At 49.6% G+C, this 27,536-nt stretch overlaps 1 protein-coding gene across 3 annotated transcripts in view; it reads right to left on the minus strand.

Annotated features, from left to right (window-relative positions):
• Positions 1-27,536, minus strand: part of LOC141266090 (uncharacterized) — a 327,069-nt gene that overhangs the window by 206,802 nt on the left and 92,731 nt on the right. Inside the window, exons 11-15 of one of the 3 annotated variants that reach the window (XM_073679998.1) lie at positions 24,036-24,161; positions 21,548-21,676; positions 21,279-21,371; positions 12,818-12,913; positions 4,890-4,985 (exon numbers count right to left, since the gene is read on the minus strand). In XM_073679998.1, the coding sequence (XP_073536099.1) occupies positions 4,890-4,985; positions 12,818-12,913; positions 21,279-21,371; positions 21,548-21,676; positions 24,036-24,161 (540 nt within the window). The remainder of the gene's footprint in view (positions 1-4,889; positions 4,986-12,817; positions 12,914-21,278; positions 21,372-21,547; positions 21,677-24,035; positions 24,162-27,536) is intronic. The other 2 variants (XM_073679999.1, XM_073680000.1) reach the window with 2 other exon arrangements.

Here is a 27,536-nt window from a genome sequence, read left to right on the forward strand (position 1 = left end):
TTATCTGTACTCGGAGCTATCACTGTGTTATCTGTGGTGTTACATAGGACTGCAGGTGACATCTACTACATTATCTGTACTCAGAGAGTTATCACTGTGTTATCTGTAGTGTTACATAGGACTGCAGGTGACATCTACTACATTTTCTGTACTCAGAGAGATATCACTGTGCTATCTGTGGTGTTACATAGGACTGCAGGTGACATCTACTACATTATCTGTACTCAGAGAGTTATCACTGTGTTATCTGTGGTGTTACATAGGACTGCGGGTGACATCTACTACATTATCTGTACTCAGAGAGTTATCACTGTGTTATCTGTGGTGTTACATAGGACTGCAGGTGACATCTACTGCATTATCTGTACTCAGAGAGTTATCACTGTGTTATCTGTGGTGTTACATAGGACTGCAGGTGACATCTACTAAATTATCTGTACTCAGAGAGTTATCACTGTGTTATCTGTGGTGTTACATAGGACTGCAGGTGACATCTACTACATTATCTGTACTCAGAGAGTTATCACTGTGTTATCTGTGGTGTTACATAGGACTGCAGGTGACATCTACTAAATTATCTGTACTCAGAGAGTTATCACTGTGTTATCTGTGGTGTTACATAGGACTGCAGGTGACATCTACTACATTATCTGTACTCGGAGAGTTATCACTGTGTTATCTGTGGTGTTACATGGGACTGCAGGTGACATCTACTACATTATCTGTACTCAGAGAGTTATCACTGTGCTATCTGTGGTGTTACATAGGACTGCAGGTGACATCTACTACATTATCTGTACTCAGAGAGTGATCACTGTGTTATCTGTGGTGTTACATAGGACTGCAGGTGACATCTACTACATTGTCTGTACTCAGAGAGTTATCACTGTGTCATCTGTGGTGTTACAAAGGACTGCAGGTGACATCTACTGCATTATCTGTACTCAGAGAGTTATCACTGTGTTATCTGTGGTGTTACATGGGACTGCAGGTGACATCTACTACATTATCTGTACTCAGAGAGTTATCACTGTGCTATCTGTGGTGTTACATAGGACTGCAGGTGACATCTACTACATTATCTGTACTCAGAGAGTTATCACTGTGTTATCTGTGGTGTTACATAGGACTACAGGTGACATCTACTACATTATCTGTACTCAGAGTTATTACTGTGTTATCTGTGGTGTTACATAGGACTGCAGGTGATATCTACTACATTATCTGTACTCAGAGAGTTCTCACTGTGTTATCTGTGGTGTTACATAGGACTGCAGGTGACATCTACTAAATTATCTGTACTCAGAGAGTTATCACTGTGTTATCTGTAGTGTTACATAGGACTGCAGGTGACATCTACTACATTATCTGTACTCAGAGAGATATCACTGTGCTATCTGTGGTGTTACATAGGACTGCAGGTGACATCTACTACATTATCTGTACTCAGAGAGTTATCACTGTGTTATCTGTGGTGTTACATAGGACTGCGGGTGACATCTACTACATTATCTGTACTCAGAGAGTTATCACTGTGTTATCTGTGGTGTTACATAGGACTGCAGGTGACATCTACTACATTGTCTGTACTCAGAGAGTTATCACTGTGTCATCTGTGGTGTTACATAGGACTGCAGGTGACATCTACTACATTATCTGTACTCAGAGAGTTATCACTGTGTTATCTGTGGTGTTACATAGGACTGCAGGTGACATCTACTAAATTATCTGTACTCAGAGAGTTATCACTGTGTTATCTGTGGTGTTACATGGGACTGCAGGTGTCATCTACTACATTATCTGTACTCGGAGCTATCACTGTGTTATATGTGGTGTTACATAGGACTGCAGGTGACATATACTACATTGTGTGTACTCAGAGAGTTATCACTGTGTTATCTGTGGTGTTACATAGGACTGCAGATGACATCTACTACATTATCTGTACTCGGAGCTATCACTGTGTTATCTGTGGTGTTACATAGGACTGCAGGTGACATCTACTACATTATCTGTACTCAGATTTATCACTGTGTTATCTGTGGTGTTACATAGGACTGCAGGTGACATCTACTACATTATCTGTACTCAGAGAGTTATCACTGTGTTATCTGTGGTGTTACATAGGACTGCAGGTGACATCTACTGCATTATCTGTACTCAGAGAGTTATCACTGTGTTATCTGTGGTGTTACATAGGACTGCAGGTGACATCTACTAAATTATCTGTACTCTCACTGTGTTACCTGTGGTGTTACATAGGACTGCAGGTGACATCTACTACATTATCTGTACTCAGAGAGTTATCACTGTGTTATCTGTGGTGTTACATAGGACTGCAGGTGACATCTACTAAATTATCTGTACTCAGAGAGTTATCACTGTGTTATCTGTGGTGTTACATAGGACTGCAGGTGACATCTACTACATTATCTGTACTCGGAGAGTTATCACTGTGTTATCTGTGGTGTTACATGGGACTGCAGGTGACATCTACTACATTATCTGTACTCAGAGAGTTATCACTGTGCTATCTGTGGTGTTACATAGGACTGCAGGTGACATCTACTACATTATCTGTACTCAGAGAGTGATCACTGTGTTATCTGTGGTGTTACATAGGACTGCAGGTGACATCTACTACATTGTCTGTACTCAGAGAGTTATCACTGTGTCATCTGTGGTGTTACATAGGACTGCAGGTGACATCTACTGCATTATCTGTACTCAGAGAGTTATCACTGTGTTATCTGTGGTGTTACATGGGACTGCAGGTGACATCTACTACATTATCTGTACTCAGAGAGTTATCACTGTGCTATCTGTGGTGTTACATAGGACTGCAGGTGACATCTACTACATTATCTGTACTCAGAGAGTTATCACTGTGTTATCTGTGGTGTTACATAGGACTGCAGATGACATCTACTACATTATCTGTACTCCGAGAGTTATCACTGTGTTATCGGTGGTGTTAGATAGGACTGCAGGTGACATCTACTAAATTATCTGTACTCAGAGAGTTATCACTGTGTTATCTGTGGTGTTACATAGGACTGCAGGTGACATCTACTAAATTATCTGTACTCAGAGAGTTATCACTGTGTTATCTGTGGTGTTACATGGGACTGCAGGTGACATCTACTACATTATCTGTACTCAGAGAGTTATCACTGTGCTATCTGTGATGTTACATAGGACTGCAGGTGACATCCACTACATTATCTGTACTCAGAGAGTTATCACTGTGTTATCTGTGGTGTTACATAGGACTGCAGGTGACATCTACTACATTATCTGCACTCAGAGAGTTATCACTGTGTTATCTGTGGTGTTACATAGGACTGCAGGTGACATCTACTACATTATCTGTACTCGGAGCTATCACTGTGTTATATGTGGTGTTACATAGGACTGCAGGTGACATCTACTACATTATCTGTACTCAGAGAGTTGTCACTGTGTTATCTGTGGTGTTACATAGGACTGCAGGTGACATCTACTACATTATCTGTACTCAGAGAGTTATCACTGTGTATCTGTGGTGTTACATAGGACTGCAGGTGACATCTACTACATTATCTGTACTCAGAGCTATCACTGTGTTATCTGTGGTGTTACATAGGACTGCAGGTGACATCTACTACATTATCTGTACTCAGAGAGTTATCACTGTGTTATCTGTGGTGTTACATAGGACTGCAGGTGTCATCTACTACATTATCTGTACTGAGAGAGTTATCACTGTGTTATGTGTGGTGTTACATAGGACTGCAGATGACATCTACTACATTATCTGTACTCAGAGAGTTATCACTGTGTTATCTGTGGTGTTACATAGGACTGCAGGTGACATCTACTACATTATCTGTACTCAGAGAGTTATCACTGTGTTATCTGTGGTGTTACATAGGACTGCAGGTGACATCTACTACATTATCTGTACACAGAGAGTTATCACTGTGTTATCTGTGGTGTTACATAGGACTGCAGGTGACATCTACCACATTATCTGTACTCAGAGAGTTATCACTGTGTTATCTGTGGTGTTACATAGGACTGCAGGTGACATCTACTACATTATCTATACTCAGAGAGTTATCACTGTGCTATCTGTGATGTTACATAGGACTGCAGGTGACATCTACTACATTATCTGTACTCAGAGAGTTATCACTGTGCTATCTGTGGTGTTACATAGGACTGCAGGTGACATCTACTACATTATCTGTACTCAGAGAGTTATCACTGTGTTATCTGTGGTGTTACATAGGACTGCAGGTGACATCTACTACATTATCTGTACTCAGAGAGTTATCACTGTGTTATCTGTGGTGTTACATAGGACTGCAGGTGACATCTACCACATTATCTGTACTCAGAGAGTTATCACTGTGTTATCTGTGGTGTTACATAGGACTGCAGGTGACATCTACTACATTATCTATACTCAGAGAGTTATCACTGTGCTATCTGTGATGTTACATAGGACTGCAGGTGACATCTACTACATTATCTGTACTCAGAGAGTTATCACTGTGTTATCTGTGATGTTACATGGGACTGCAGGTGACATCTACTACATTATCTGTACTCAGAGTTATCACTGTGTTATCTGTGGTGTTACATAGGACTGCAGGTGACATCTACTACATTATCTGTACTCAGAGAGTTATCACTGTGTTATCTGTGGTGTTACATAGGACTGCAGGTGACATCTACTACATTATCTGTACTCAGAGAGTTATCACTGTGTTATCTGTGGTGTTACATAGGACTGCAGGTGACATCTACTACATTATCTGTACTCAGAGAGTTATCACTGTGTTATCTGTGGTGTTACATAGGACTGCAGGTGACATGTTTCCATTCTGGGGGGCCGCACGTACGTGTCAGACATTGTTCTCCACTGTATCCTGACGGACACTGGCAGGTCTCCGGGGTCAGGCATCTTCCGCCATTAGCACACGGCAGCTCACAGACCGCTGCAGGAGACAAGCAGCATTATCATACAGGACCTGACAGGTTATACTTGTTTCAGTGACAGTGGGATACATAATGTCTTATTCTCCAGTCACATCCAGAGCGGGTTGCCATCAGTCAGAAGTCTGGAGAATAAGGGGCAGGAGTGTGGAGAATAAGTGGCAGGAGTGTGGAGAATAAGGGGCAGGAGTGTGGAGAATAAGGGGCAGGAGTGTGGAGAATAAGTGGCAGGAGTGTGGAGAATAAGGGGCAGGAGTGTGGAGAATAAGGGGCAGGAGTGTGGAGAATAAGGGGCAGGAGTGTGGAGAATAAGTGGCAGGAGTGTGGAGAATAAGGGGCAGGAGTGTGGAGAATAAGGGGCAGGAGTGTGGAGAATAAGTGGCAGGAGTGTGGAGAATAAGGGGCAGGAGTGTGGAGAATAAGGGGCAGGAGTGTGGAGAATAAGGGGCAGGAGTGTGGAGAATAAGGGGCAGAAGTGTGGAGAATAAAGGGGCAGAAGTTTGGAGAATAAGGAGCTGGAGCGTGGAGGAATAAGGGGCAGAAGTGTGGAGAATAAGGGGCAGAAGTGTGGAGAATAAGGGGCAGAAGTGTGGAGAATAAGGGGCAGAAGTGTGGAGAATAAGGGGCAGGAGTGTGGAGGAATAAGGGGCAGAAGTGTGGAGAATAAGGGGCTGAAGTGTAGAGAATAAGGGGCAGGAGTGCGGAGAATAATGGACAGAAGTGAGGAGAATAAGGGGCAGGAGTGCGGAGAATAAGGGGCAGAAGTGTGGAGAATAAGGGGCAGGAGTGCGGAGAATAATGGACAGAAGTGTGGAGAATAAGGGGCAGGAGTGCGGAGAATAAGGGGCAGAAGTGTGGAGAATAAGGGGCAGGAGTGCGGAGAATAATGGACAGAAGTGTGGAGAATAAGGGGCAGGAGTGCGGAGAATAAGGGGCAGAAGTGTGGAGAATAAGGGGCAGAAGTGTGGAGAATAAGGGGCAAGAGTGCACAGGATAAGGAGCTGTTTTGTGGACGATAAAGGCCAGAAGTGCGGAGAATAAGGGGCAGAAGTGTGGAGAATAAGGGACAGGCGTGCGGAGAATAAGGGGCAGAAGTGTGGAGAATAAGGGGCAGGAGTGCGGAGAATACGGGGCAGAAGTGTGGAGAATAAGGGGCAAGAGTGCACAGGATAAGGAGCTGTTTTGTGGACGATAAAGGCCAGAAGTGCGGAGAATAAGGGGCAGAAGTGTGGAGAATAAGGGACAGGCGTGCGGAGAATAAGGGGCAGAAGTGAGGAGAATAAGGGGCAGGAGTGCGGAGAATACGGGGCAGAAGTGCGGAGAATAAGGGGCAAGAGTGCGTAGGATAAGGGGCAGATTTGTGGAGGATAAGGGGCAGAAGTGCAGAGAATGAAGGGCAGAAGTGCGGAGAATAAGGGGTAGAAATGTGGAGAATAAGGTGTCACGGGTGTGTCAGATGTGACCGACAGTCACCCTGCAGTTGGTTGCAGAAGATCTCTTCGTTTGGCATTACAGACACCTTCTTAGATCTGTCTCACTCTAGGACCCAGCAGCTACCTTCCTCTTGCTAATTAACACCCTGGCTTGGGTGTATAAATACTTTCACTTTGCAATAGGAAGGCGCCGGTGATAATCACATGACCCCTTGTGAAGGCTTGGAGCAAGTTCAGTTCATACTTCCTCTCTGGTGCTAAGAGGACGTGTGTAGCATCTCTCTGAAGTCAACTCAAGCTAAGCTACTTCCCCCGTGTCTGTCTCCCCTTGATGTCTTTAGTTGTCAATGGGGATCGACTAGCGCTCATACCCCCCTTCCCTATCTAAGGCCAAGCGCTAAGGAAATACAGGGATAGGTTCCTGTGCGGCGATAGGTGAGGAACCAATTTAGGGATGGTAGGGGAAGACAGGGTGATTGCAGATCAGCCTAGGAGGTCTCCACTTCCCCCTTTTCTTAGGGTCTGGGCTTCCTTCCCCTGATCCCATCGTGTCACACTTTGTCTTTCCTACACTGTGTGTGACATTATCACCAGCCATGTACATTTAGAGAAAGAAAATAAATAAAACTGACACTTGGGTTTAAAGGTGTGGTTTTTTTTGGGGGGGGTGGTGTTTTTTTTTTCCTTTCTCTCTTGGTATGGGTTCAGTTGCAAGTTGCAGAGCTTGCAGAGCGGCTGCGCAGGCTGTCTCTGGAGGTGATTGACCTCCGCTGTGAGGTTCAGCAACAGCATCAGCGCCTACAGGTTGCTAATGTAGGGGTCTCTGCAGGTAGGCCTGTCTAGACTGAACGCAAGGATGTCCTCCCGGATAGGTTTTCAGGAGGTAGGGACAAGTTTTTTGTATTCAAGGAGGCCTGCAAACTGTTTTTTAAGATTCGTCCTTATTCCTCCGGAAATGAGGAGCAACGGGTTGGTATTGCGATCTCTCTATTGCAGGGAGATGCTCAGTCGTGGGCGTTTTCTTTACCGCAGGATTCAATTTGTCTCCAGTCTGTAGAGGGCTTTTTCGGGGCTCTGGCCCTCATCTATGATGACCCTGACCGAGTCGCCTTAGCTGAGTCTAGGCTACGTCGTCTTCAGCAGGGGATTCGGTCAGTGGAGACGTTCAGTTCTGAATTCCATAGATGGGCATGATGGAATGGAATGACTAAGCCCTTAGAAGTCAATTTTGTGAGGGTCTTACTGAAAGGTTGAAAGATGCCTTGGCAGTATATGAAACCCCTCAGTCCTTGAAGGCTTACGTGTTGTTGGCCATACGTCTTGATAGACGCCTTCGGGATAGACGGGTGAGACGACCTTCACCGGGGCCTTCTTGTCGGAGTTGCGTACATCTGCGGGGGGAGCTGTCTGGCGGTGAACCAGTACTGGGGGAGGTGGAGGAGCCCATGCAGTTAGGGGGTGCCTTTACTTCAAACGTTTCCCCGAAGATTAGTAAGAAAAAAAGGTGTATGTTTTTTTTGTGGGAAAAAGGGACATTTTGTTGGGACCTGTCCTTCAATTCCTAAACGAAAGGAGACTCGATTAACTCTTGGTAGTCTGAAGTTGGATAAACAAGGGGTGCATTTGTGGCCAAACTGCAGTTCCTACTTTGTCCTGACAGCAGAGGTGGTGCTAGAGAGCAAAACCGAGAAAATTTCTGTGTTTGACAGTGGAGCCGGAGTCAGCATGGTTGATGCTGGGTTTGTGAAAACTCATGGTCTTGCTTGTTGTACTTTAGCTAAACCTATTTCCATCTTCGCCATCGACTCAGCGCCACTTGCACAGAAAGCATTTACTCAGATTGTACATAATGTAAAACTGAGGGTGGGGTCGATTCATTGTGAAATAATCCCTTACTATGTCCTGGACAGTCTTGCCACCCCAATTGTTTTGAGTCTTCCCTGGCTGATGAAACAATCCGTTGGTGGATTGGCAAACTGGGGAGATTATTGAATGGGAAGATTACTGCCATGAGAACTGTTTAGATATTTCCCTAGCTACTGTCACTACAGAAATATTACCTACTTTTCTGTCTGGTTTTGAGGATGTTTTTTCTGAGAGGGGGTATAAGGATTTGCCTCCTCATCGTGCAAATAACTGTCCTATTAACCTGACCCAGGAACTAAACTAACAAAGTCCAGACTATATAATCTTTCTGGCCCTGAGAGACAAGCCATGAAGGATTTCATTGCAGAAAGTCTGGAGAAGGAACACATTAGGCCCTCATCTTCACCTGTGGTGGCAGGGTTCTTCTTTGTGAAGAAAAAAGATGGCGGTCTACGTCCCTGTTTAGATTTCCGGGAATTAAATCAAATAACCTTCCGAAATCCATACCCTCTTCCTCTGATTCCTGATTTGTTCAGCCAGGTTGTGGGAGCTAAGGTATTCTCCAAGTTGGATTTAAGGGGAACCTACAATCTGGGTAGAATCAGAGAGGGGGACGAATGGAAAACAGCATTCTATACCCCAGAAGGTCATTTCAAGAGTCTGGTTATGCCTATCGGTTTGACCAATGCACCTGCGGTATTCCAGCATTTCATAAATTATATTTTCCATCATTTGGTGGGGAGGTTTGTGGTGGTCTATCTGGATGATATTTTGATTTACTCACCTGATCTTGAGACTCATCAGGGGTATGTTAAACAGGTGCTCCAGATATTAAGGGATAACAAACTCTATGCCAAACTGGAAAAATGTGTTTTCGCTGTTCAGGAGGTGCAGTTTTTGGGGTGCTTGTTGTCATCTTCAGGTTTTCGGATGGATCCGGAGAAGATCCGTGCAGTCCTTGATTGAGAACCTGAAGGCTTTACAATGCTTTCTGGGCTTTGCTAATTTTTACCATAAATGCATCAAAGTTACTCAGTAACTGTGAAACCCCTTACTGACATGACTAAGAAGGGGTCTGATTTTTCTTCCTTAAAGAATTATATTGCTACTGCACCTATACACAGTCAACCCAATATTTCCTAACCCTTTATTGTGGAAGTTGATGTGTCGGATGTGGGGGTTCTGGCTGTGTTGTTTCAGGGTCCATCCCCTGGTAAATGGCGTCCATGCACTTTCTTTTCTAAAAAATTGTCTTCGACTGACAGAAATTATGACGTGGGTAATAGGGAACGTTTGGCGATCAAATTGACGTTCGAAGAATGGTGACATTGGTTGGAGGGGGCTGTCCATCCTATTACTGTTATTACTGACCATAAGAACCTGTCATATCTCCAGTCAGCTAAACGTCTCAACCCTAGGCAAGCCAGATGGTCCCTGTTTATTACTAGGTTCAATTTTGTTGTCACTTTTCATACAGGGGTGAAAAATGTCAAGGATGATGCTTTGTCCCGGAGCTTCCCTGGTGGTGGTGACCATGAGAACCCTGCCCCGATATTACAGAAAGGGGTAGTCATTTCGATATTATATCCTGAACTGGAGGGTGAGGTGTTGAAGGCACAAGGGGACGTCCCTGCCTCCTGCCCTCCAGGAAGGTTATTTGTACCATCTAATCTGCGCCACAAAGTAATTAAGGAACATCACAACTCTGTGCTTGCTGGTCATCCAGGTGGTAAGGCAACCGCAGACCTCCTTTCTCGTCATTTATGGTGGCTGAGGTTGCATCGGGATGTGATTGAACACATATCTGCTTGTAGTATTTGCGCGTGTTCTAAGGTTTCGCATACACTACCGTCTCACACTCTTCTTCCGCTACCCAGCCCTAGTAGGCCATGGACACACTTGTCCATGGATTTTATTACTGCCTTACCGGTTTCTGCAAGCAAAACGGTGGTTTTGGTTGTTGTAGATAGGTCCAGTAAAATGGTTCACTTCATTGCATTACCTGCACTTCCAAATGCCAAGACACTTGCTCAAGTGTTCATAAATGAGATTGTGAAGCTTCACGGGGTTCCCTCCGATGTGGTGTCAGATCGGGGGACCCAGTTTGTTTCCAAGTTCTGGACAGGGGGTGCAGCTGTCCTTTTTCTCTGCCTTCCACCCTCAGTCGAAAGGACAGACAGAGCGTATCAATCAGAATTTGGAGACCTACCTCAGGTGTTTCGTCTCCAAAAATCAGGAGAATTGGACATCCTACTAACTACTTGCAGAATTTGCCATTAGTAATCTTCGTCGAGAATCCACTGGAAGGTCACAGTTCTTTGGTGCATATGGTTACCATCCACAGTTTGGTACCTTTAATGGGGGAGGAGCTTCGGGAGTTTCTGAGGAGGAATGTTTTGCTTTGTCGCGCTCCTCGGTGTGGCAGGGGGTCCTGAGCAATTTAAAGATCATGGGAGATAGGTATAAACGTATGGCTGACAGAAAACGCTTGCCAGGTCCAGACCTGAATGTGAATGACTTTATGCAATTGTCTACCAGAAATAAGTTGAAGATCCGTTCTTGGAAGCTGGGATCGAGGTTTTTTGGACCCTATAAAATAACCGCTGTCAGTAACCCAGCAGCGTTTCATCTTGAGCTTCCTCAGGCCCTTAAGGTTCACAATGTTTTCCACAGGTCCTTACTTAAGAAATATGTGGAACCTCTTGAGCCCTCAACTCTAACGTCGCCCCCAGTAATGGTTGATGGTAATCTTAAGTTTCATATTTCGAGGATTGTAGTTTCTCGTCTCCAATGTTGTTACCTACAATACTTGGTACACTGGAAGGGTTATGGTCCAGAAGAGATGATGTGGATTTCAGCATCAGAGGTGAACACTCCCAGGTTGGTTCGTTCATTTCACACCTCTTATCCTGAGAAACCTGGTCCTGAGTGTCCGGAGACCACTCAGAGAGGAGGGGGTATTGTCACAGGTGTGTCAGATGTGACAGACAGTCGCCCTGCAGTTGGTAGCATTACAGACACCTTCTTAGATCTGTCTCACTCTAGGACCCAGCGGATACCTTCCTCTTGCTAATTAACACCCTGGCCTGGGTGTATAAATACTTTCACTTTGCAATAGGGTGGTGCCAGTGATATTCACATGACCCCTTGTGAAGGCTTGGAGCAAGTGCAGTTCTTACTTCCTCTCTGGTGCTAAGAGGACGTGTGTGCCATCTCTCTGAAGTCGACTCAAGCTACTTTCCCCGTGTTGTCTTTATTTGTCAGTGTGGATCGACTAGCACTCATACCCCCCTTCCCTATCTAGGGCCAAGCGCTAAGGAAATACAGGCATAGGTTCCTGTGTGGTGATTGGTGAGGAACCAATATAGGGACAGTATGGGTAGACAGGGTGATTCCAGATCAGCCTAGGAGGTCTCCACTTCCCACTTTCCCTTGTGTCTTGGCCCCCTTCCCCTCATCCCTTCGTTTCGCACTTTGTCTTTCCTACACTGTGCGTGACAGCAGGAGTGTGGAGAATAAGGGGCAGAATTGTAGAGAATAAGGGGCAGAAGTGTGGAGAATAAGGGGCAGGAGTATGGTGAATAAGGGGCAGAATTGTAGAGAATAAGGGGAACGAATGTAGAGAATAAGGGGCAGGAGTGCGGAGAATAAAGGGCAGGAGTGTGGAGAATAAGGGGCCGAAGTGTGGAGGAATAAGGGGCAGAAGTCTGGAGAATAAGGGGCAGGAGTGTGGAGAATAAGGGGCAGAAGTGTGGAGAATAAGGGGCAGAAGTGTGGAGAATAAGGGGCAGAAGTGTGGAGAATAAGGGGCAGGAGTGTGGAGAATAAGGGGCAGAAGTGTGGAGAATAAGGGGCAGGAGTGTGGAGAATAAGGGGCAGAAGTGTGGAGAATAAGGGGCAGGAGTGTGGAGAATAAGGGGCAGGAGTGTGGAGAATAAGGGGCAGGAGTGTGGAGAATAAGGGGCAGGAGTGTGGAGAATAAGGGGCAGAAGTGTGGAGAATAAGGGGCAGGAGTGTGGAGAATAAGGGGCAGGAGTGTGGAGAATAAGGGGCAGAATTGTAGAGAATAAGGGGCAGGAGTGTGGAGAATAAGGGGCAGGAGTGTGGAGAATAAGGGGCCGGAGTGTGGAGAATAAGGGGCAGAAGTGTGGAGAATAAGGGGCAGGAGTGTGGAGAATAAGGGGCAGAAGTGTGGAGAATAAGGGGCAGGAGTGTGGAGAATAAGGGGCAGGAGTGTGGAGAATAAGGGGCAGAATTGTAGAGAATAAGGGGCAGGAGTGTGGAGAATAAGGGGCAGGAGTGTGGAGAATAAGGAGCAGGAGTGTGGAGAATAAGGGGCAGCGCTGCCGGAAACTTCATGGATTTGTCAGGAAAAGTAACAACGTGTGGAATGTTTGTAAGTGTCTGTAAGTAACCATAGAAACAGCGACTAAAAGAGCAAAAACACTGAAAGAGGGAAAATGTGAAAACCAGGATGTGTGTCAGTGTCAGAACTTTTGGCTTGTAGTGTACATCAGAGGAGGCTGCGTCACTACCTGTTTGGCAGCCGGACCCCGTCCATCCTGGAGGGCAGGCGCACATGTTCTGTCTCATGCAGGTTCCTCCGTGGGCACAAGGTGGGGAGCACATGGCTGAGAAGAGAGACACATGTGAGGGCTAGATCCACATCTCATGTACTGGATACCGTGCTATTGTAGTACCAGTATCTCTGCCTTCTGCCTCTCTCCCCCAGCAGAGACACCGACCCCCTTACCACCACGGTCCCGGTCCTGTGTGCACCGCTCCACCTTCCGGCCCCCATGCCGAGTCTGGCCGGGGTGCGCGCGCTGTGCGCAGATCCCCCGGCACTGTGCTTAGGGGGGGCGCTCCCTGCCTCTTAAAGGGGCCGCACGTACGCCGTCCTAAGATGACCCCGGCCAATGGCCGAAGGGCATCTACTATATAAGGCACCTCCTCCAACATGGAGGTGCCTGAGCAATGTTGTCTGTTAGTGTCTAACACTTCTGTTAGCCCCCAGGTCCCAGTGCTGCTCGCCAGCCTGTCTATCAGCCGTGCCCGCCAGCCTGTCTATCAGCCGAGCCCGCCAGCCCGTCTATCAGCCGTGCCCACCAGCCTGCCTATCAGCCGTGCCCACCTGCCTGTCTATCAGCCGTGCCCACCAGCCTGTCTACTAGCCGTGCCCCCCTGCCTGCCTACCTATCAGCGGTGCTTGCCTACCAGCCGTGCCTGCCTACCAACCGTGCCTATCTGTCGTACCAGTCTGTCATAGCCTGTCATCAGTCCTGTGGGAGTCGCCTGCTCTCACACGAGGTCGGTGCCGGAGTAGCACCTGGTCCACCTTCCCGGTCCTTCCTTGCTTCACGGACTCGACTAAGCTGCCATATAGCCAAGGTCGGTCCGGGTGAGGTTCTAGTTACGCCTCTCCGGTTCCTCTTTGTACCACGGCACAGTGATTCCACGATCCAGCACCGTAACAGTTTGCTTCAGGCCATGGAATCCGGTGGCTCCCAGGCTCCCTCGGTCTCGCACCTGTACCAAGACGTCTCCCGCCAGAAATATCAACAATCCTATCCTTTCTGCAGACTTTAAACTCCTGCTTGGATGCACTGTCCACCCCGGCTGTGTCTGCCTCTAACAAAGTGGTGTCTGCTCTAGTGGCACCTCAACCCAGTGTCGGTGTGGCACCCAGCTTTGGACCCCGACAGTCTGCTCCTCCACGCTTTGGCGGTGATCCTGCTATATGAGGGGTTTCGGCAATCAGTGCATGCTGCACGTTGAGCTTCTGGCTCATCAGTTTGCTTCTGACCGGGTTAAAGTGGCATTCATCATGTCTCATCTCACTAGAGAGGCGTTGGCGTAGCTCACTCCCCTATGGGAGAGAGGGGATCCTCTGGTGTCCAAACTCCAGGCATTCCTTAAGGCCTTCCAGAGGGTTTTCGATGAACCCGGCCGCACATCCTCGACAGCCTCCTCTCTTCTTTGTCTATGCCAGGGGAACCTCATAGTGGGCCAGTACACTGTGCGTTTCAGCACCCTCGCAACTGAACTCGCTTGGAATAACGAGGCTCTGGTGGCTACCTTTTGGGAGGGCCTTTCCATGTGGATCAAGGACGAACTGTCCTGTCGTAACATACCCACCTCTCTGGACGACCTAGTGTCTCTGGCCACATGGATCGACATCAGGTTCCAGGAGCATTCTAAGGAAGTGATCCGTGAGAAAACATCTCTACGCCTTGCACCCACCTTCCAAAGGCTGGTTTCGCAACAAGCCTCTGCCTCAGCATCCACCCCTGAATCTATGCAGGTAGACCAGGTGACAATGGTCAAGATTCGCCAGGAGGTCCACCGTGCTGAGGAAAGATGCTTTTATTGTGGCAGTTCGAAGCATGTAATTCGCTCCTGTCCAGAGAGACTGGGAAACTTTAGTGCCTGTAGCATCGGCGCCGTCCCCCTTATCGCCGCAGTCCTACTCCAGCGTCTTCCAGCCTCCCTGCAGCTGCTGCTGGTGCACCCAGCTTCCCTGGCTTTGTGCTTAGGGCGTACGCACGCACGCTCCCTCCCTCTTAAAGGGGCCGCGCACGCCATCCTAAAAAGTCCCTGGCCAATCACCGGAGGGCTTTCCCTATAAGAGGCACCTCCTCCAATATGGAGGTGTCCGTGCAAGGTTGTTGCTTTGTGATTCTTACTTTGCTTCAGCCCCCAGGTCCTCTGCAAGTCAGTCCTGTTCGCTAGTCTGATCTTCTGCTCAGTCCGCTAGCCTGACTTCTCTTCTGCCCGACAGTCTGTCTACAGTCCGCCAGTCTGCCTATGGGCTCTGCCCGCCCGCTTACATGGAAGCACCTGCCTGTTACCTGCCGTGCCTGCCTGCCCGCTTACCTGGAAGCACCCGCCTCTTACCTGCCGTGCTTGCCAGCTCGCTTACCTGGAAGCACCTGCCTGTTACCTGCAGTGCCTGCCATCCCTCTTACCTGGAAGCACCCGCCTGTTACCTGCCATGCCTGCCTGCCCGCTTACCTGGAAGCACCAGCCAGCTACCTGTAGTGCCGCCAGCTTGCCTACCCGGAATACTCGCCTGACTATCTGCCTAATCAGCCTGCTTGTCTACTCGGACCACCCGTCAGCCTGCCAGCCGAAGCTCATCCACTGTACCGGTCAGTTCCTGCCTTCTGACCCGTGGGAGTCACCTGCTTTCATACAAGTTCGGTCCCAGAGTGGCACCTGGTCCCTCTGCTCGGTCCTCCCTGGTTCACGGAGTCGACTGAGCCGCCGTACGACCTTCGTCGGACCGAGTTGATACTTAGTTACGCCCCTCTGGCCCCTCCTTGCACCGCAGCACAGAGGTTCCACCACCCGGATCCGTAACAGTGCCTAGGATCGCTTGGAGAGGTCGTCCTGGGCAAGAATTCTTCCTCTCCATCCCTGACTCTGTTTGTATCAGTTTCCTGTGGCGACATCCATTTTTTCGAGACTGCTTATCTGGATTCCGGTGCTGCTGGGAATCTCATCCAACAAGCCATCGTGGAGAAGTATCAGATCCCTATCCAATGTCTCTTGGATCCATTGGCGGTTTCCTCGGTGGATGGGAGGCCCCTCTCCGAGTCCATCTTGTTCGTCACCGAGCCCGTAGTTCTCCAGATTGGAATGTTACACTCGGAGAAAATCTCCTTTTATGTGCTGTCTGCCCTCTCTCATCCCTTGCTGCTAGGACTGCCTTGGCTACAGAGACATAAGCCAGTCTTGAATTGGAGTTCGGGAGAGGTGCTCTGTTGGGGTCAGGAGTGTCACAAAACCTGCCTGGTATCTGTTCGTCCTGATCAACCTCCGTCCTCCCCAGCTAATCTACCCGGCTTGTCGGCATCCTACTGGTCATTCGCTGACATCTTTGACAAGAAAGAGGCTGAGACACTATCTCCTCATAGGCTGTATGATTGTCCCATCGACTTCATTCCTGGTGCCTCACCTCCCCGTGGTCGTATCTACCCCCTGTCGTTGGCCGAGACCCGTGCCATGTCCAAATACATTAAGGGGAATCTTCCCAGGGGATTTATTCAGAAATCCTCCTCTCCGGCTGGTTCTCTTCACCCTTGTATCGACTATAGGGGACTAACTCAAATTGCAATAAAAAATAAGTATCCTATGCCTCTCATCTCTGAGTTGTTTGATCGCCTCAAAGGGGCAAAATCTTCACTAAGCTCGATCTCCATGGCTCATATAATCTGATCCAGATTCGCCAGGGTGGCGAGTGGAAGACGGCGTTCAACACTCGGGATAGCCACTATGAGTACTGCGTGATGCCCTTCGGTCTCTGGAATGCACCAGCAGTCTTTCAAGAGCTGGTGAATGACATCTTCAGAGGTCTTCTCTACACATGCGTGTTGGTGTACCTGGATGATATCTTGCTGTTCTCTCCCGATTTGCCAAGACATTGGAGAGACGTTCGACAGGTATTTCAGAGGCTCAGGAAGAAAATTGTCTGTATGCCAAATTCAAAAAATGCGTTTTTGAGCAGACTTCTCTTCCATTCCTGGGGTACATAATCTCAGAGATTGGCCTAAAAATGGATCCCGAAAAAGTGTCTGCTGTTCTAAAGTGGTCCCGACCTGATGGACTGAAGGCTATTCAGCGGTTTCTTGGATTGGCCAATTATTATCGCCTATTCATTACTCAATTCTCTTCCTGGACTGCTCCCATCTCAGCCCTGACGCGCAAAGGGGTCAATCCCAAAGGATGGACTCCTGAGACGGAAAGCGCTTTCATGCCTCTGAAACAGGCCTTCTCTCCAGCTCTGGTGCTGCATCGTCCTGACAGTAACAAGCAGTTTTTCCTGGAGGTGGATGCTTCTTCCTCAGGGGCCGGAGCAGTTCTCACCCAGAAATACTCGTCCGGTCGAATGGTGACTTGCAGCTTCTTTTCCAAGCTCTTCTCTCCCTCAGAGCAGCATTACTCCATTGGAGATTGGGAACTGCTTGCCATCAAACTAGCGCTGGAAGAATAGCAATTTTTACTAGAGGGGGCCTTGCATCCGGTGGTCATCTACACAGACCATAAGAATCTTGCCTATTTGCAGTCTGCTCAATGGCTTAACCCTTGACAGGCCACATGGTCTCTGTTCTTCGCCCACTTCAATTTCACTCTCCACTTCCGTCTTGTGGATAAAAATATCAAGGCAGACGCACTCTCGATCATTTCTGTCGACAGATCAAGAGGAGGAGCCTCAACACATCATTGAACCCTCCAGAATAATTACGGTTGCCCCATTTGATCTGTCTCCCCCTGGTATGACTTTCATTGCAGCTCTGGATAGGAAGAGAGTCCTACTCTGGGGTCATTCATCTAAACTGGCAGGCCATGCCGGACAGAAGAAAACGGTTCTGCTCATTTGCCGACACTATTGATGGCCAACCCCACGTAAGGATTTTGTGGATTTTGTCTCTGCCTGCTCTTCCTGTGCCCGAAACAAGACTCCTAGGCAACTTCCGGTGTGTTGACTACTTCCTTTACCTGTGCCTACCACTCCGTGGCAGCATATTGCAATGGATTTTATCACCGATCTTCCTGAATCGGCCGGCTGTACTGTTATTTGGGTGGTAGCTGACCGCTTCACCAAAATGGCCCACTTCATTCCTCTGCCTAGGCTACCCTCTGCGCCAGTGCTGGCTAAAGAATTCATTCATCACATCTTCCATCTCCACGGTCTACCCCGTCACATTGCCTCGGATAGAGGGGTCCAGTTTACTTCACGCCTCTGGAGGTCCACGTGCAAGCTTCTGAATGTCGCTTTGGATTTCTCATCGGCTTTTCATCCACAGTCTAATGGCCAGGTTCAATGGATCAATCAGATCCTCACTAGCTTTCTTCGGCACTTCGTCAATGCCCACCATAGTAACTGGGTGGAACTCCTGTCTCGGGCCGAATTTTCCTACAATAACCATGTGTGCGAATCCTCAGCCAAATCTCCGTTTTTTGTGTTATACGGTCAGCATCCCAATATTCCGGTTCCCGTTTCTACTTCTGTGGACAATCCTGCTGCGGAGTCTCTTATTAAGAACTTTTCTGAGATCGGGGAGGACACAATGTCTGCATTGCTGCAGTTCTCGTAGCGGATGAAGAAACACGCAGACAAGAGACATCTGGATCCGCCTCTATTCCGCCCAGGGGTCAAGGTCTGGTTATCATCCAAGTATGTTCGTCTCAAAATACCTTCATACAAGTTGGGTCTGCGGTACATCGGCCCTTTCGAGATTCTGAGACAAATTAATTCTGTGGCATAGAAACTGAAACTCTCTGCCTCGTTACGGATCCCCAATTCGTTTCACGTGTCTCTCCTCAAGCCTGTCGTCCTCAATCCTTTCTCTGATGATCCGGGTACCACTCCAGCTCCAGTTTTCCACCGAGAACATCCTGGCTACCAAGAGGGTAAAAGGAAAACCCTTTTTTCTTGTGTATTGCAAGGGGTTTGGTCCTGAGGAGAGGTCCTGGGAGTCCAGGGAGAACATTCACACTCCTCTTCTTCTGGAAAAATTTCTTGTGTGCTTGAAGAAGAGGGGACGTAAAGGTGTGTGGGGGAGGTACTGTAGCGCTGGTGTCTCTGCCTTCTGCCTCTCTCCCCCGGCAGAGACGCCGACCCCTTACCGCGCGGTACCTGTCCTGTTAACGCAGCACCTCCTTCCGGCTCCCACGTTGAGTCTGCCTGGGGTGCACGCGCCGTGCGCAGATCCCCGGACACTGTGTTTAGGGCGCGCGCATTCCCTGTCTCTTAAAGGGGCCGCACGCCATTCTAAGATGTCCCCGGCCAATGGCCGGAGGGCATTTACTATATAAGTCACCTACCCCAACATGGAGGTGCCTGAGCAATGTTGTCTGTTAGTGTCTAACACTTCTGTCAGCCTCCAGGTCACAGTGCTGCCCGCCAGCCTGTCTATCAGCCATGCCCGCCTGCCTGTCTACCAGCCGTGCCCGCCTCCCTGCCTACCTACTAGCAGTGCTTGCCTACCAGCCATGACTGCCTACCAAACGTGCCTATCTGTCGTGCCAGTCTGCCTCTGTCATCAGTCCCGTGGGAGTCGCCTGCTCTCACACGAGGGCGGTCCCAGAGTACCACCTGGTCCACCTTCCCGGTCCTTCCTTGGTTCACGGAGTCAACTAAGCCGCCGTTTGGCCATGGTCAGTCCGGGTGAGGCCCTAGTTACACCCCTTCGGTCCCTCCTTGTACCACGGCACAGTGGTTCGACCACCCGGCACCGTAACAGCTATATACTAGTGACCTATTATAGAGGCGCCCCCTTGTGATCACCGGCTTTATTGCAGCTGTAGTGTCCTGAGTTCAGGGGTCTCTAGCCTCAGGCTCTTCAGCTGTTAGAATATTTAGAGCAAAGCTTCATGGAAGAAAGTATGCAAATGAGCTTTCATCCATGAGTAAAATAACGTATCTCTGCAGAGCAGGTGCTGGTGAGAGGAAGCTTTGGGGGCTTCCACTGGGAATAGTGCGACTGTAGGGAGGGAGCTCTGCTGTGGGGTCTGAGATGCAGGGTGGGCGCAAGGGAAATTCTTGTCAAACTAATAGGTTTGGCTGTAACTATTGTAACTAGTGGGCTAGGAGGGAGTTCTGATGTGACTATTGGGGGGTGTGGTACGAGAGATAGAGAAGCACCAATATAACTAAAGAGAAGGGGTGCTGTAACTATTGGAATGGGCGGGGAGGGAGGTCTACTGCGACTACTCAGGAGGTATGTGGCATTGAAGATTGGAAAGTCCCGCTATGACTAATTGGGGTTATGTTGTAACTATTGGGAGGGGGCTTGGAGGTTGTTTTGCTTGAATGCTTAGTTGGGCTGTAGGAAGGGAGTTCTGTTCTGCTGTGACTACTGGGGTGTTCTTCTGTAACTATTGAGGCTGGGCTGAGAGGGGGCCCTGCTGTGAGTACTGAGGGTTATGCTTTAACTATTGGGGCTGAGCTGAGAGGGGGTCCTGCTGTGACTACTGGGGGTTCTGCTGTAACTATTGGGGCTGAGCTGAGAGGGGGTCCTGCTGTGACTACTGGGGATTCTGCTGTAACTGTTGAGGCTGGGCTGAGAGGAGGTCCTGCTGTTACTACTGGGGGGTTCTGCTGTAACTATTGAGGCTGTGCTGAGAGGGGGTCCTGCTGTTACTACTGGGGATTCTGCTGTAACTATTGGGGCTGAGCTGGGAGGGGGTCCTGCTGTGACTACTGGGGGTTCTGCTGTTACTATTGAGGCTGGTCTAACAGGGGGTCCTGCTGTTACTACTGGGGGTTCTGCTGTAACTATTGGGGCTGAGCTGGGAGGGGGTCTTGCTGTTACTACTGGGGAGTTCTGCTGTAACTATTGGGGCTGAGCTGGGAGGGGGTCCTGCTGTTACTACTGGGGGGTTCTGCTGTAACTATTGGGGCTGAGCTGGGAGGGGGTCCTGCTGTGACTACTGGGGGTTCTGCTGTTACTATTGAGGCTGGTCTAACAGGGGGTCCTGCTGTTACTACTGGGGGTTCTGCTGTAACTATTGGGTCTGGGCTGAGAGGGGGTCCTGCTGTTACTGCTGGGGGATTCTGCTGTAACTATTGGGTCTGGGCTGAGAGGGGGTCCTGCTGTTACTACTGGGGGTTCTGCTGTAACTATTGGGTCTGGGCTGAGAGGGGGTCCTGCTGTTACTGCTGAGGGGTTCTGCTGTAACTAGTGAGGCTGAGCTGGGAGGGGGTCCTGCTGTTACTACTGGGGGGTTCTGCTGTAACTATTGGGGCTTAGCTGGGAGGGGGTCCTGCTGTTACTACTGGGGCGTTCTGCTGTAACTATTGGAGCTGAGCTGGGAGGTGGTCCTGCTGTGACTACTGGGGGTTCTGCTGTGACTATTGGGGCTGAGCTTGGAGGGGGTCCTGCAGTGTCACCATGGCTGTCAGGAGCGGCTGCTGTGACCATTCAGATATAACAACGTGACATAACATGATATTGGGCGCGTACAGATGATATAATAATGGCCGCCTACCTGAACAGCCGGGCCCCGGATAGCCTGCAGGGCAGTCACACGTGTCGGGGGCCACACACACACCATAGTTCTGGCAGGGTGGGTTACACTCAGCTAAAATACAAAACCAGCAATTAGTGACGGAAATGAATGTTCAACCCCCGCAGGCGTGTCACAATGCTGTCCGACAGTCTTTTTGCTTTGAGGGTCAGTATATACAGACACATGGAAATGAATGGAGAGAAGGTGCTGGCGCCTCTCCGGGGTCACGGCTCCTTCTGGCTCCTTACGTTGGCACTTGGTGGGGTCGTCAGTGCGGACGGTGAACCCCGGGTAACAGCTGCAGTTATAGGAGCCCGCATGGTTCTGGCAGCTCTGCTGACACCCTCCACGGGTGAAGTCCGCACATTCATCCACATCTGAGAAGACAGAGAAGAGCAGCTGAGGGCCGAGCATCAGAACCACTGCACCTGGTGGCCGGACCACCACTAAATACTGGCACCAGTATATAAGGCTGCGGTGCTCTGCCGTATGCCTCATCACCAAGAAGGGTGAGCCGTAAATCTGTGCAAAGTAAGGAGGCCTCACTAAGATCTGCAAATGATCACGTCATCATGCACCGGTGACACATGGCACGGGCACAAAAGCACATTTTTTTTAGCCAATATGAAACCTAAAAAATTGGATCAAGACGTAGGATGATTGTGCGATTCCCCCTGCTCGTGGACGTCCGGTAATCACCACATGTCATAAACTGAAGGACAGACGCCTAGCATTGAGGAACCTAGGATGGAGGGGTCTCGGGCGGTCAGTCTGGCAGATCGAACAGGCCGAAATGTCAGCACAGTGCAACGTTATGTGCCCCAAGGTTTTTGGGACAACGATGAAGAACCGGAATGACAATAAGGGGTGCACGGAGGTGACCATCTTCACGGACGCATGGTCAGATCACAACAAAATGGTGCGCAGTGATCCTGCAAGTGAAATTAGATGTCACTTACCGAGACTGAGGGGTCAAACATCTACACAAACCATCAGAAGGCTCCTGTGCAACAGGGGTCCACTGATCTCACCGGACCACTCTCAGAGGCTATCATGGTGCAGAGCAAGTTGGCAATGGAGCCTAGAATGGAGGTCTGTCTTCTTCAGCGATCGGCATTTGATACTTGGAGATTGGTCTGAAGATCATGTGGGTAATGCAATGAAGAGGCCATTACGTGGGGATGTCCCAGGGTTATGGTGGGAGCACACAATGTTCAGCAACAGCATTATATTAATTTGATAGTTGAACCAATGGCCATTTCTCCAAAGTGGCCCAGGATCCATTTTTTTTTTAAAAAAAACAACTCCAGGTTGCGTGTTCCCTGTACTACTGTGGGACGCCTGCGTGGCCTAAATGTGGCTTCATGGCTCCAACGTCTCTGGACTTGTCTCCCATGGCTGCAACATCTCTGGACTCGTCTCCCGTGGCTCCAATGTCTCTGGACTTGTCTCCCATGGCTCCAATGTCTCTGGACTCGTCTCCCATGGCTGCAGCTTCTCTGGACTCGTCTCCCGTGGCTGCAGCTTCTCTGGACTCGTCTCCCATGGCTGCAGCTTCTCTGGACTCTTCTCCCGTGGCTCCAATGTCTCTGGACTTGTCTCCCATGGCTGCAGCTTCTCTGGACTTGTCTCCCATGGCTGCAGCTTCTCTGGACTCGTCTCCCATGGCTGCAGCTTCTCTGGACTCTTCTCCCGTGGCTCCTATGTCTCTGGACTTGTCTCCCATGGCTGCAGCTTCTCTGGACTTGTCTCCCGTGGCTCCAATGTCTCTGGACTTGTCTCCCATGACTGCAGCTTCTCTGGACTCGTCTCCCATGGCTGCAGCTTCTCTGGACTCTTCTCCCGTGGCTCCAATGTCTCTGGACTTGTCTCCCATGGCTGCAGCTTCTCTGGACTCGTCTCCCATGGCTGCAGCTTCTCTGGACTCTTCTCCCGTGGCTCCAATGTCTCTGGACTTGTCTCCCATGGCTGCAGCTTCTCTGGACTCTTCTCCCGTGGCTCCAATGTCTCTGGACTTGTCTCCCATGGCTGCAGCTTCTCTGGACTCGTCTCCCGTGGCTCCAATGTCTCTAGACTTGTCTCCCATGGCTGCAGCTTCTCTGGACTCGTCTCCCGTGGCTCCAATGTCTCTCGACTTGTCTCCCATGGCTGCAGCTTCTCTGGACTTGTGACCATCAACCATATTGGGGACATCATTGGTCGGTGATCACACAGGAGCTGCCGACTGCGAATCCTGATGATTTGTAAATTCAGAGACAGAACCTTCCTCAGACGACCATTAATGACCTCAGTGATAGCAGCCGAGGCCGGAGGTGTCGGGATTTCTGCTGAGGCTCAGACTCCAGACTGAAGAAATCCTGAAAATGTTCTGTCCTTTTTTTCCATCATATACAGATGAATGAAGTCTCCTTCCTCTGATTCCCATCATTCCACCACTTTCTAGTTCTTGGTGTAATTATTGTGATTATTTATCGTGACCATTAATTCCCGGTGCCGGACATATGAGGAGGGGTCACATACATATAACAAATATAGAATCCAGTGAACGATCAGTGATCACCTGGTGCAGAGGGGAGAGGACCGGGACCCCTGGCGGGCTGACTATAGTGCTGGCATGAGCCGCTATCATTACCGTACATGTATGGGGTTAGTTCTATCACATAACCATGGCGCTGGCATTAATATTAATCCATACAGAGGTTACGGGGCTTCCTGACCTTGTATGATGTATCTTACCATCACATGTCCTTCCATCAACACCGAGCCTATAACCAGCCCAACAGCTGCACTCAAAGCCGCCCTCCAGCCGATCACTACACCGCTGCTGACAACCACCATTATTAATTGCACAAGAGGTAATGTCTGCAAGAAAGAAAGAATAACCATCTACTCATCGTAAAAGGTCAAGAGAGACAGGCGGTGTAATGACCGGATGATGGCACAGGGTATAGAGGGGCTGGTGGTGTAATGACTGGATGATGGCACAGGGTATAGAGGGGCTGGTGGTGTAATGACTGGATGATGGCACAGGGTATAGAGGGGCTGGTGGTGTAATGACTGGATGATGGCACAGGGTATAGAGGGGCTGGTGGTGTAATGACTGGATGATGGCACAGGGTATAGAGGGGCTGGTGGTGTAATGACTGGATGATGGCACAGGGTATAGAGGGGCTGGTGGTGTAATGACTGGATGATGGCACAGGGTATAGAGGGGCTGGTGGTGTAATGACTGGATGATGGCACAGGGTATAGAGGGGCTGGTGGTGTAATGACTGGATGATGGCACAGGGTATAGAGGGGCTGGTGGTGTAATGAACGGATGATGGCACAGGGTATAGAGGGGCTGGTGGTGTAATGACCGGATGATGACACAGGGTAAAGAGGGGCTGGTGGTGTAATGACCGGATGATGGCACAGGGAATAGAGGGGCTGGTGGTGTAATGACTGGATGATGGTACAGGGTAAAGAGGGGCTGGTGGTGTAATGACCGGATGATGGCACAGGGTATAGAGGGGCTGGTGGTGTAATGACTGGATGATGGTACAGGGTATAGAGGGGCTGGTGGTGTAATGACGGGATGATGGCACAGGGTATAGAGGGGCTGGTGGTGTAATGACCGGATGATGACACAGGGTAAAGAGGGGCTGGTGGTGTAATGACCGGATGATGACACAGGGTAAAGAGGGGCTGGTGGTGTAATGACTGGATGATGACACAGGGTAAAGAGGGGCTGGTGGTGTAATGACCGGATGATGACACAGGGTATAGAGGGGCTGGTGGTGTAATGACTGGATGATGACACAGGGTAAAGAGGGGCTGGTGGTGTAATGACCGGATGATGACACAGGGTAAAGAGGGGCTGGTGGTGTAATGACTGGATGATGGCACAGGGTATAGAGGGGCTGGTGGTGTAATGACTGGATGATGGCACAGGGTATAGAGGGGCTGGTGGTGTAATGACCGGATGATGGCACAGGGTATAGAGGGGCTGGTGGTGTAATGACTGGATGATGGCACAGGGTAAAGAGGGGCTGGTGGTGTAATGACTGGATGATGGCACAGGGTATAGAGGGGCTGGTGGTGTAATGACCGGATGATGGCACAGGGTATAGAGGGGCTGGTGGTGTAATGACTGGATGATGGCACAGGATATAGAGGGGCAGGTGGTGTAATGACTGGATGATGGCACAGGATATAGAGGGGCTGGTGGTGTAATGACTGGATGATGGCACAGGGTATAGAGGGGCTGGTGGTGTAATGACCGGATGATGGCACAGGGTATAGAGGGGCTGGTGGTGTAATGACTGGATGATGGCACAGGATATAGAGGGGCTGGTGGTGTAATGACTGGTTGATGGCACAGGGTATAGAGGGGCTGGTGGTGTAATGACTGGATGATGGCACAGGGTATAGAGGGGCTGGTGGTGTAATGACCGGATGATGGCACAGGGTATAGAGGGGCCGGTGGTGTAATGACTGGATGATGGTACAGGGTATAGAGGGGCTGGTGGTGTAATGACTGGTTGATGGCACAGGGTATAGAGGGGCTGGTGGTGTAATGACTGGATGATGGCACAGGGTATAGAGGGGCTGGTGGTGTAATGACCGTATGATGGTACAGGGTATAGAGAGGGCTGGTGGTGTAATGGCTGGATGATGGTACAGGGTATAGAGGGGCTGGTGGTGTAATGACTGGATGATGACACAGGGTATAGAGGGGCTGGTGGTGTAATGACTGGATGATGGCACAGGGTATAGAGGGGCTGGTGGTGTAATGACTGGATGATGGCACAGGGTATAGAGGGGCTGGTGGTGTAATGGCTGGATGATGGTACAGGGTATAGAGGGGCTGGTGGTGTAATGACTGGATGATGACACAGGGTATAGAGGGGCTGGTGGTGTAATGACCGGATGATGGCACAGGGTATAGAGGGGCTGGTGGTGTAATGACTGGATGATGGCACAGGATATAGAGGGGCTGGTGGTGTAATGACTGGATGATGGCACAGGGTATAGAGGGGCTGGTGGTGTAATGACTGGATGATGGCACAGGGTACAGAGGGTTTGGTGGTGTAATGACCGGATGATGGCACAGGGTTAGAGGGGTTGGTGGTGTAATGACTGGATGATGGCACAGGGTATAGAGGGGCTGGTGGTGTAATGACTGGTTGATGGCACAGGGTATAGAGGGGCTGGTGGTGTAATGGCTGGATGATGGCACAGGGTATAGAGGGGCTGGTGGTGTAATGACCGTATGATGGTACAGGGTATAGAGGGGCTGGTGGTGTAATGACCGTATGATGGTACAGGGTATAGATGGTCTGGTGGTGTAATGGCTGGATGATGGCACAGTGTATAGAGGGGCTGGTGGTGTAATGACTGGATGATGGCACAGGGTATAGAGGGGCTGGTGGTGTAATGACCGTATGATGGTACAGGGTATAGATGGGCTGGTGGTGTAATGACTGGATGATGGCACAGGATATAGAGGGGCTGGTGGTGTAATGGCTGGATGATGACACAGTGTATAGAGGGGCTGGTGGTGTAATGACCGGATGAAGGCACAGGGTATAGAGGGGCTGGTGGTGTAATGACTGGATGATGACACAGGGTAAAGAGGGTCGGGTGGTGTAATGACTGGATGATGGCACAGGGTATAGAGGGGCTGGTGGTGTAATGACCGGATGATGATACAGGGTATAGAGGGGCTGGTGGTGTAATGACAGGATGATGATACAGGGTATAGAGGGGCTGGTGGTGTAATGACCGGATGATGACACAGGGTATAGAGGGGCTGGTGGTGTAATGACAGGATGATGACACAGGGTATAGAGGGGCTGGTGATTTAATGACTGGATGATGGCACAGGGTATAGAGGGGCTGGTGGTGTAATGACTGGATGATGGCACAGGGTAAAGAGGGGCTGGTGGTGTAATGACTGGATGATGGCACAGGGTATAGAGGGGCTGGTGGTGTAATGACCGGATAATGACACAGGGTAAAGAGGGGCTGGTGGTGTAATGACTGGATGATGGCACAGGGTATAGAGGGGCTGGTGGTGTAATGACTGGATGATGGCACAGGGTATAGAGGGGCTGGTGGTGTAATGACTGGATGATGACACAGTGTATAGAGGGGCTGGTGGTGTAATGACCGGATAATGACACAGGGTAAAGAGGGGCTGGTGGTGTAATGACTGGATGATGGCACAGGGTATAGAGGGGCTGGTGGTGTAAT

This window comes from Phyllobates terribilis, unplaced genomic scaffold (genome assembly GCF_046119375.1).
Source record: "Phyllobates terribilis strain yellow unplaced genomic scaffold, ASM4611937v1 Scaffold_4__5_contigs__length_816908805, whole genome shotgun sequence".
In the NCBI taxonomy this organism is placed as follows: domain Eukaryota; kingdom Metazoa; phylum Chordata; class Amphibia; order Anura; family Dendrobatidae; genus Phyllobates; species Phyllobates terribilis.